Genomic DNA, 12117 nt, shown 5'->3' on the forward strand with positions numbered 1-12117 from the left:
TGTGGCACAGCTTGCATATAGGACACTGTGTGTATGAGGGGCAGCACTTATGTGGCACAGCTTGCATATAGGACACTGTGTGTAAGAGGGGCAGTACTTATGTGGCACAGCTTGTATATAGGACACTGTGTGTACGAGGGGCAGTACTTATGTGGCACAGCTTGCATAGAGGACACTGTGTGTATGAGGGGCAGTACTTATGTGGCACAGCTTGTATATAGGACACTGTGTGTACGAGGGGCAATACTTATGTGGCACAGCTTGCATATAGGACACTGTGTGTATGAGGGGCAGTACTTATGTGGCACAGCTTGCATATAGGACACTGTGTGTAGGAGGGGCAGTACTTATGTGGCACAGCTTGCATATGGGACACTGTGTGTATGAGGCGCAGTACTTATGTGGCACAGCTTGCATATAGGACACTGTGTGTATGAGGGGCAGTACTTATGTGGCACAGCTTGCATATGAGACACTGTGTGTATGAGGGGCAGTACTTATGTAGCACAGCTTGAATATATAACACATTGTGTGTATGAGGGGCAGCACTAAGTGGCACAGCTTAGCGCTGCAGAATATGTTGGCGCTCTACAAATAACCGATAATAATAATATAGGACACTGTGTGTATGAGGGGCAGTACTTATGTGGCACAGTTTGCATATAGGACACTGTGTGTATGAGGGGCAGTACTTATGTGGCACAGCTTGTATATAGGACACTGTGTGTATGAGGGGCAATACTTAGTTGGCACAGTTTGCATATAGGACACTGTGTGTATGAGGGGCAGTACTTATGTGGCACAGCTTGTATATAGGACACTGTGTGTATGAGGGGCAGTACTTATGTGGCACAGCTTGTATATAGGACACTGTGTGTATGAGGGGCAATACTTATGTGGCACAGCTTGCATATAGGACACTGTGTGTATGAGGGGCAGTACTTATGTGGCACAGCTTGTATATAGGACACTGTGTGTATGAGGGGCAATACTTATGTGGCACAGCTTGCATATAGGACACTGTGTGTATGAGGGGCAATACTTATGTGGCACAGCTTGCATATAGGAAACTGTGTGTATGAGGGGCAGTACTTATGTGGCACAGCTTGTATATAGGACCCTGTGTGTATGAGGGGCTATACTTATGTGGCACAGCTTGCATATAGGACACTGTGTGTATGAGGGGCAGTACTTATGTGGCCCAATTTGCATATAGGACACTGTGTGTATGAGGGGCAGTACTTATGTGGCCCAATTTGCATATAGGTCACTGTGTGTATGAGGGGCAGTACTTATGTGGCATAGCTTGCATATAGGACACTGTGTGTATGAGGGGCAGTACTTATGTGGCACAGCTTGTATATAGGACACTGTGTGTATGAGGGGCAGTACTTATGTGGCACAGCTTGTATATAGGACACTGTGTGTATGAGGGGCAGTACTTATGTGGCACAGCTTGTACAGGGAGTGCAGAATTATTAGGCAAGTTGTATTTTTGAGGATTAATTTTATTATTGAACAACAACCATGTTCTCAATGAACCCAAAAAACTCATTAATATCAAAGCTGAATAGTTTTGGAAGTAGTTTTTAGTTTGTTTTTAGTTATAGCTATTTTAGGGGGATATCTGTGTGTGCAGGTGACTATTACTGTGCATAATTATTAGGCAACTTAACAAAAAACAAATATATACCCATTTAAATTATTTATTTTTACCAGTGAAACCAATATAACATCTCAACATTCACAAATATACATTTCTGACATTCAAAAACAAAACAAAAACAAATCAGTGACCAATATAGCCACCTTTCTTTGCAAGGACACTCAAAAGCCTGCCATCCATGGATTCTGTCAGTGTTTTGATCTGTTCACCATCAACATTGCGTGCAGCAGCAACCACAGCCTCCCAGACACTGTTCAGAGAGGTGTACTGTTTTCACTCCTTGTAAATCTCACATTTGATGATGGACCACAGGTTCTCAATGGGGTTCAGATCAGGTGAACAAGGAGGCCATGTCATTAGATTTTCTTCTTTTATACCCTTTCTTGCCAGCCACGCTGTGGAGTACTTGGACGCGTGTGATGGAGCATTGTCCTGCATGAAAATCATGTTTTTCTTGAAGGATGCAGACTTCTTCCTGTACCACTGCTTGAAGAAGGTGTCTTCCAGAAACTGGCAGTAGGACTGGGAGTTGAGCTTGACTCCATCCTCAACCCGAAAAGGCCCCACAAGCTCATCTTTGATGATACCAGCCCAAACCAGTACTCCACCTCCACCTTGCTGGCGTCTGAGTCGGACTGGAGCTCTCTGCCCTTTACCAATCCAGCCACGGGCCCATCCATCTGGCCCATCAAGACTCACTCTCATTTCATCAGTCCATAAAACCTTAGAAAAATCAGTCTTGAGATATTTCTTGGCCCAGTCTTGACGTTTCAGCTTGTGTGTCTTGTTCAGTGGTGGTCGTCTTTCAGCCTTTCTTACCTTGGCCATGTCTCTGAGTATTGCACACCTTGTGCTTTTGGGCACTCCAGTGATGTTGCAGCTCTGAAATATGGCCAAACTGGTGGCAAGTGGCATCTTGGCAGCTGCACGCTTGACTTTTCTCAGTTCATGGGCAGTTATTTTGCGCCTTGGTTTTTCCACACGCTTCTTGCGACCCTGTTGACTATTTTGAATGAAACGCTTGATTGTTCGATGATCACGCTTCAGAAGCTTTGCAATTTTAAGAGTGCTGCATCCCTCTGCAAGATATCTCACTATTTTTGACTTTTCTGAGCCTGTCAAGTCCTTCTTTTGACCCATTTTGCCAAAGGAAAGGAAGTTGCCTAATAATTATGCACACCTGATATAGGGTGTTGATGTCATTAGACCACACCCCTTCTCATTACACAGATACACATCACCTAATATGCTTAATTGGTAGTAGGCTTTCGAGCCTATACAGCTTGGAGTAAGACAACATGCATAAAGAGGATGATGTGGTCAAAATACTCATTTGCCTAATAATTCTGCACTCCCTGTATATAGAACACTGTGTATATGAGGGGCAATACTTATGTGGCACAGCTTGCATATAGGACACTGTGTGTATGAGGGCTAGTACTTATGTGGCACAGCTTGTATATAGGATACTGTGTGTATGAGGGGCAATACTTATGTGGCACAGCTTGCATATAGGACACTGTGTGTATGAGGGGCAGTACTTATGTGGCACAGCTTGCATATGGGACACTGTGTGTATGAGGGGCTGTACTTATGTGGCACAGCTTGTATATTGGACACTGTGTGTATGAGTGGCAGTACTTATGTGGCACAGCTTGCATATGAGACACTGTGTGTATCAGGGGCAGTACTTATGTAGCACAGTTTGCTTATATAACACATTGTGTGTATGAGGGGCAGTACTAAGTAGCACAACTTGCATATAGGTCACTGTGTGTATGAGGGGCAGTACTTATGTGGCACAGTTTGATTATAGGACACTGTGTGTATGAGGGGCAGTACTTATGTGGCACAGCTTGCATATAGGACACTGTGTGTATGAGGGGCATTACTTATGTGGCACAGCCTGTATATAGGACACTGTGTGCATGAGGGGCAGTACTTATGTGGCACAGCTTGCATATAGGACACTGTGTGTATGAGGGGCAGTACTACACTGCATGTACAACTTGCAAAGGGTGCACCACCCACTCATAGATACTTCTTGCATCATGGGAAATTGCTGTTCCAAGTGACACTGTATATATATATATATATATATATATATATTTACATATATATATATATATATATATATATAGGGCACTACCTATCTCACATGATGTGACACTGTTCTTGAAGATGTGACAGTACTTGCAGACGATACAGTGCTTGTACATGGAATGTAGTGTACACTGGACATTTCTTTCACATAGAAAATTGCTGGTACTTAGGACAATGGTCTTTTTCTGAATGACACACTGCACATAAGAGACTGATATGTTTATATATGGAACATTGCACATGAGACTCACATACACAGGACACTTCTGGCATATGGGTAAACTTGACAGGTTTAAAAACAGTTCACAGTAAACATTCATTTTTATATTTGCTGAAGTCACAGAAAGCAATCAGTCTACTACAGTATACAATCTGATTGGACCCTCATTTATATTTGTATTCTAGAGGAAGATTATGTTAATTTAACATATATTCCTTACATATAGTTCAAAATAATATCTGATCTTCTATTAGTAAATAAACATTTGTGTTGAAGAAAAAAACAGAAGGAAAAAATCTTAATACATCAATAAAAGTTAGTTTGCAAAGTTTCATTGTGAAAATTTAAATATTTTATTATAACTAATATGACATTATTTATCGAAAAGGTTTTAAAGAATTATCTTTTTCTTAAAAAAAAATCTATTTTGCATTTAACATAGCTGAATTTAGAAAAAAGAATTATGTATATACAAAGGAAATTTAGTTTATTAAAGTTAACTTTGTAAGGTTATTTGACATTTTTAACATAGTGATTTTAATGTGAAAGAGGCACATTACATCGTTAAATGAGAGATTTGAACTTGGTGTTGACAAATGAAAATATCTACACGATCTGATTTTATTTAATAGTGTGATTTTACTGATTCGCAGTGCAATCTGAAGAAGAAAATTGAAATATTGTGTCATGTTGTATCATAGTTTGACTTGACAGCTCTGCATGTGATATTGCTTGTGCATGACTTACATATTGGGTGCAGCTATTGCACAAGACGTTGCTGATATATTTGAAATGAATTGCACATGCGATTACTGTATGGGGCACTGTTTACTTGAGACACTGTTTGCACATGGGACAGTGTTGCTATGTGATTTGCACATGACACACTGTTTGTACAATGGATACTTATGTTGATGGGATCCTGCTTGCACACGGTACTTTGCTTGATTTTGGGACCCTGCTTACCTTGGGTTTCTGCATGACTAAGGGACACTGGCTATGGAACGCTTTTTGGCTACAATGGAACACTGGCTATAAGGTATAAGCACAGAGGTTGCATTACTATAGTGCATGGGGTTTCCACTTCTCCCCTGCCTCCCTAGCCTCACACAGGCCACTCCTTCCTTCTACCTCCTTTACAGATGGTGCAGGCTGCCCCCCGCCCCCACAGCTCCTGCTCTGGGTTGAGTCAGTAGACAGTTTGCAGTCAGCTAGTCTGGGATCTCCCAATGCCCAGCAAGGACTTCCACAGCCAGGGGCAGCATCATGGGTTTTGAATTAGATCGTTTCAGCGGGGACGTGGACCCAGATTTTAAATGCAACTTGTGCAACAGGGTCCTGGAGGATCCACTGACCACCCCTTGCGGACATGTCTTCTGTGCTGGCTGTGTTCTACCCTGGGTGGTGCAGCAGGGCAGCTGTCCAGTCAAATGCCAGCGGATCTCTGCCAAGGAGCTTAACCACGTGCTGCCACTTAAGAGTCTGATCCTGAAGCTTGACATTAAGTGTGACAATTACTCCAGAGGCTGTGACAAAGTGGTCAAGCTGCAGAACTTGGGGGAACACGCAGAGATGTGTGATTACTCCCCAGCTAAGTGTAGGAACAAGGGCTGCAATGAGGTGCTTAACCTCAAGGACATGGATGGGCACATGAGGGAGTCCTGTGAGTACAGAGCAGTTGGCATCTGCCAGAAAGGCTGTGGGCTCATGTTGACCTTCAGGGAACATAAACTGGGGGATCATTGTTGCCTTAAGGCCATCAAGGGGCAAAATAGTGCCCTGCAGGGCAAGATCTCAAGCCTGGAGACAGAGCTCAAGAAAAGAGCTGTGAGGTCCAGCAAAAGAGAGAAGTCTTTATTGTCCCAGCTCTCTGCAGTTCAGAATGAGCTGCAAATGACAGCACTCAGATATCAGAAGAAGTTCACGGAGTATAGTGCCAGGTTGGACTCCCTCACTAAAGCTGTTGCATCTCCATGCAAGGTAAGGGGCACTCAAAGAGTTAATTGTGTTACAGCTCCTTAGAAGGCTGTGTTTACTAGGGCTGGTTGGCATAGTGTGACCTTCAGAAAACGCATCAGCCAAGAAGGAGGCAGACAGTTCTAATTAAGTCTGTTAAAACTGATGCGTGGTAATGTGTTCACCTCACCAGGATGACATATATGTTAGTTCTTCATGCTTTTGTAATATTCTGGTCTCACTCACACAGCTGCCATCACAGTACTGCATTCTTTTAACAACTTGGTATCCAAAAATAAAGTATTTGGTTTGAGATATCCAAACGATCCCTCTTACGCACCCATCTGTAACTTCACATCAAAAGTTTGTTTCCATCACTAAAGCAGATCATTTGGAACCAGGATTAACCTATTGTCTGCCAGAGAGGGTGTTGTAGCCTTCTCAGCAGCCAAGGAGTTAAACAAAATCAGCTTCTTACTCAGACATTCCTTATGTCTGCAAGAATTAATTTCCCTTTATCAAGCAAGTAAGTCTATTCAAGTTCTGACACAGAATGTCTCAATCTGCCCAAACATCAGGCGGTTCCAGCAAGGATGGGGTTAAATATGTCGTTTATTTTTTTTAAATGCAAGGATGTCACATTCAGTGTAAGAATGTTATATCCTAGAGTCAGGCTCCAGGGGAGGGAAATTCTTATGAATTGTCAAAAAAAAAAAAAACATATAGAAAAAAAACGTAGTACTTTTAAATGCTGCATCTGGCAAATGAGCTCATATATCACTGTGTATTATCTGGCAGTGGTGGGGTTAACTGCATACATATAGGATATATGACGTTTTGTACTGTGTACAGCAATTAAGGAGATTACTTAATGAAAACATAATTACTATTCTCTGGTTTATTATCAGACTGACAAAAATAACATTTCACTTTGTGGTTTTTTAAAACAAAATATTTTGTCTGTTATTTGTTTTTTGTTTTTTTTTCAGTGTAATACAAATTTACAACTTAAATGCAAAATAAAAGTGTTCTTTGTTTTTGAAGTTCTTGCATGAAGACCTCCTTGTTTTTGTATGTGTTTTATTACATAATTATATTTACCCTCCCCCTTATTTTCCCAGAATTTGGTTTGGAGGGGTTGCTGAAGTGGTCAGGATTATTTTGAAACACATTTTCTCACTTGCCTACAGATATGTCTGTCAGCTGCATACTCAGTCAGCCAGTGGGGTCTGAGCAAGGGACAAATATTTACAGCAACTTCCCTAGGCAGGGTCTGTTTTTAAAGTATAATCAAAGGGATCTGCTTATAATAACAACCAAAAAAAGCAAAAGGAACCTTTTGCTGCCTGAACATATCTGCACTGTAGTGCTTCTAATTCAAAAAGGGCAGAAATCCTCCTTATCTGTTCATTCTAAAACATGAATCTCCTCTAGGAAATAATAGAGGAAGTTATCTAGACTTATACTAGTACTTTGTCTGCCAAATTATAACTGAGCTAAAACAATAGAATATGATTTATTGTAGGAAAATCCTATTTTTTTAAAAAAATAGTTCTACTTGTTTGTATCTAGACAATAATAATAGTTTGTTTAACCACTTAATTACTAAAGAAGACTAACACATTAGTATACAACTGAGTTGTCCCAACATAAGGAGCAAGTTTAGCCCTCTAGTCACTTTTTCTGCCCCACTTCCCATTTCCATACATCTCCATTACATATCCCATGTGCAACACAAAAATAGCATAATGATTATTATGGTACTTTCTGTACATATCTATTGTGTATGTATGTTTCTGGGTCTGTATTTACATATATTGTTTTTTACACTTATATTGTCATGGAGCTGCTAATTTGGAGAATGTACAAAAGCAGAGAGAAACAAAAAAATGCTAACAATTGTCAGAGAGCACAGTTTCATGTAAACCTACAGATTGTTTGAAAGGGCTCACTGGCACTCAGTGTGTAACTAGCAATTACATACTGTTGTAGCACAATCCCTTTCAGTTACTTGCTATTTTTATATGAGAGTGAAATAGTTAAATCTGCATTCCATTACCCAGACTTGCTGAAGTGTACAAAAAAATCACCATATATGTTCTGTTAAAACATGGCTAGTGGTTTAACCCCAATAAATACTAATAGGACCTCTTTTGTATATACCAAATGCCCACTAGAATTAGTTCACCAAAACACAGTTTAAGAAATATTTGATATTGGAAGGGCTAGTGTTAATTAACCCTCTATGATCTGCAGCAACAAATAACACAGAGTGTTCAAATGTTTTGTGCTTAGTTTAAAAGCAAAGAAAGTTTTGTAATCTACTTTGTATAATAAGTATTCCTGTTTTTTAATGCAAAAGTTGTATTTTTTTTTTCCAGTACACATTAGAGAGACTGGTGCTGAACTCTGCAAAATGTTACCCATTTATTGCTTGAACTGTGCAGGAGGTTATTTGTACCCTGTCTCTAATCAGTCACAGTAGAGAAGATAAGATAAACACAGCTAAGGCATTTCAAGGCTTATGTTCTTAGATTGCAAAAAATGCACATTCAGATAAAATGACAGTTTATATCTATGCCTTTTTTTATATAGATCTTTGCAGAACTTTAACGTATACATAGATACTAAAGGAATTTAAAGTACCTTTAATAACCCATACAAGTATTTACATATAAATCAGGCATTCTTTAAAATCTTAAATATATTTATTGCCACTTCAACTGGACAACTTTTTCATATCTATTTACAGATCTCTAATTTGCTTCATTCTCTTGATACCCATTGTTTAAAAGCATACATAAATAGGCTCACTAGCTGCTGATTGGTGGCTGCACATAGATGCCTCATGTGATTGGCTCACCCCTGTGCATTGCTATTTCTTCCACAAAGCATATCTAAAGAATGAAGCAAATTAGTTAATAGAAGTAAATTAGAAAGTTGTTTAAAATTGTATTCTCTATCTGAATCATGAAATAAAATGTGGGGTTTCATGTCACTTTAAACTGAAAAGCAAACAAAAGTAAATAATTAAAATATAATACAGATGTTTTACTATGCATAAATATTAATTTTATGGGAAATTCGATTTTTGTTTAATGTTGCTTTAAATCTATTAACTGACTACATTATCTTTTGAGCTGTGCATTATGCAGAATGCATTTCAATAGCATATTTACAGTGTTTTTTATTCAACATTAAAGGGAAAAAATAAATTTATTTATTTTTCCAGACCATAAACTATGTTTTTATTCTGCGCACTGTGAAGCTCGCTTGCCAAATTCAGCACTTTTTATTTTTAGCAGTAACTCTTGGGTGACAGCACCTTTTTCCATCAGCTTCTTTAATCAACTGGGACCAGATATATGTTCAGACAAACAGATCTTTGTCAGATTAAATTAATCCCTCTGTAAGAAGTTATTTTTTTTTTCTGTGGTATTTTCATATAATTTAGATGAAAGGGTTTTTTTTATATTTGAGGAGGAGATTTATGTCTTACATAGATTTAAAGTGTCATTAAATTGTAGATAAATGCTAGATATAATGATATATTCATCTCAAAGATTAGACCAATAATAACATTGAGAGGTATATTTTTAATTATAGTAGCTGTTTAAATATAGAATAAATAAGTGTATAGTTTTAGTTTCTATAAAGTAATGTCGAAAGCCAAGTTTCCCTTTTCTAACCTCTTCTGTTGAGGTCAATTAGGGACAGATATAATAGACTCACTGTGAAAGCAATGGCTGTGTGAAATATAGCAATGTTGAAATAGTTACTTTTTATCAGCTCATTTATAACTGTTACTAATTGTCCTAAGCAGGGGATACAAAATCAGGAGAACAGGTTTTTAAATCTAGAATAATTAAATGGAAAGTGTACCCTACATTTTTTTCCCTTTATTTTTTCCCAATGGTCACTTCTACCCGCTGGAGTGTATATTTATAAATATAACCTTTACCTTTATTTTAGTATTTGAAATAGCGGATTGAGCCTATTGTATCCCTACCTATACTGAATGTGTCTATACAATACTACACTATAGTATTGGCTAAAGAAATCTGTGCAAACATATCCAGCAGAAGCATTTACACTCCCAATGGGAGTTGGGAGAAATAAGTAAGAAAATTCTGATTTTCAATTGTTCCCTCTACATATTGGGCTTTTGTATACAGACATAGATAATATAAGGAAGCAAATGTGTCTCTACAGAAAGTGATAACATTGGGATATCTGATTTCCCTGCAAACTCAGCCCGTTTTAATGGGTTGAGGTTTCAAAGACCAAAACCAGTTATTTCTTATACAAAAATAAACTTAAAGAAACAATGTATCATACATTTTATACAGGGAAAGGGACAAAATAAATAATGAAAGCATATTGCAAGTTTTTATTCTTTTTTAATGCACATAATACATTTATCTATCTTACAATCTCAAAGTATTTAATGTTCATTGAAACTTAAGTTAACTGCAAATTAAAAATAAGGATTAAAAAATATTATGTTACATGAATATTGAAATGATTCATGGCCAGCGTGGTAGGACCTAACTGCATGTTATCCTCACTCTGTTGGTGTTTTGGGTGCAGTTATACGCCTGAATTGTAGATTTTGCTTACAACTCAAGATTCAGCAGACAGCGATAAGTATTTGGATAATACGTATTCTACAAGACAGTGGTCAACAAATCTGTTAAAAATTTAGGAGCCAGACATATTGTTAGTAGCCAGGCAGTTATATTTGTATATACATATATGAAGAATAACTTAAAAAAGTTAAAGGGACAGTCTAGTCAGAATTAAACTTTCATAGTTCAGATAGGGCATGCAATTTTAAACAACTTTCCAATTTACTTTTATCATAAAAAATGCTTTGCTCTCTTGGTATTCTTATTTAAAAGCTAAACCTAGGCTCACATGCTAATTTCTAAGCACTTGAAGGCCACCGCTTATCTGAATGCATTTAACAGTTTTTCACTGCTGGAGGGCATTAGTTCATGTGAGCCATATAGATAACATTGTGCTCAAGACCGTGGAGCACATTTATTGCCTGAAATGCAAGTCTGTCAAAAGATCTAAAATAAGGGGGCAGTCTGCAGAAGCTCAGATACAAGGCAATCACAGAGGTAAAAAGTATATTAATATAACAGTGTGGGTTATGCAAAACTGGGCAATGGATAATAAAGGGATTGTCTACCATTTCAAAGAATAAGAATTCTGTAGTAGACTGTTCCTTTAAGAGGAAGGGGAAAATTTAATTTAGGAGCCAGTGGCTCCTTGGCTCCTGGGTTTTTGGAGCCCTGCTATAAGCAAGAAACATATCTACTTTAGAGATTTACTTCCTGCGAATCATGACACTGTGCGATGTCTCAATTCCAAGGTGAGAATGTGATATAGAAAATTTGGCAAAGCCAGATTATCTACTAGGGACAGTATGTACCAATTTTAATATAACTGCATGTAATAGACACTACTATAAAGAATAATATGCCCAGATACTGATTTAAAAAATCCAGTGTAAAACCATTTAAAAACTTACTTAGAAGCTCCCAGTTTAGTTCTGTTGAAAAGGTTAGCTGGAACACCCACTGAAAGTGGTTGTATACCAAAACAAGCAGCCCCTCCCCCTTCCTCTGCTTATGAAAAGACTCTTTACACAAACAGGAGCAAGCTGGAGTAGGTATACATCAGTATACTTCTACCTGTATAGGCTATATAAATGGATAATCTACTAATCATTTATGCAAAGAAAAATCTAGTGTATAATGTCCCTTTAAGCATCTGCCTAGGGTTTCACCAAATCCAAACACACCATAAAAAAATCCCATCACTGGTAATAATACATTTTGCCCAGTTATAGCTATATATCAATATATATATATATATATATATATATATATATATATATATATATATATATATATATATATATATATATATAGATATATATATATATATATATATATATACTTTTCTCCCCCCTTCCTCCGTACATTCTGTGTACCATGTCATTAAAGGGACATTGTACACTAGATTTTTCTTTGCAGAAATGTTTTGTAGATGATCTATTAATATAGCCCACCTGGGAGTGTTTTTATAACAATGTATAGTTTTGCTTATTTTTTAAGAACATATTGCTGATTTTCAGACTCCTAACCAAGCCCCGCAGTGT

At 37.8% G+C, this 12117-nt stretch overlaps 1 protein-coding gene across 2 annotated transcripts in view; it reads left to right on the forward strand.

Moving 5' to 3' along the window:
• Positions 1-5169: 5169 nt before the first annotated feature.
• PDZRN3 (PDZ domain containing ring finger 3) overlaps positions 5170-12117 on the forward strand; it is a 346386-nt gene continuing 339438 nt past the window's right edge. For both annotated transcript variants that reach the window (XM_053720879.1, XM_053720880.1), the window contains exon 1: positions 5170-5969. In XM_053720879.1, the coding sequence (XP_053576854.1) occupies positions 5256-5969 (714 nt within the window). In that variant the 5' untranslated portion in view covers positions 5170-5255. The remainder of the gene's footprint in view (positions 5970-12117) is intronic.

Source organism: Bombina bombina, chromosome 7 (assembly GCF_027579735.1).
Source record: "Bombina bombina isolate aBomBom1 chromosome 7, aBomBom1.pri, whole genome shotgun sequence".
NCBI classification, from domain to species: Eukaryota; Metazoa; Chordata; class Amphibia; order Anura; family Bombinatoridae; genus Bombina; species Bombina bombina.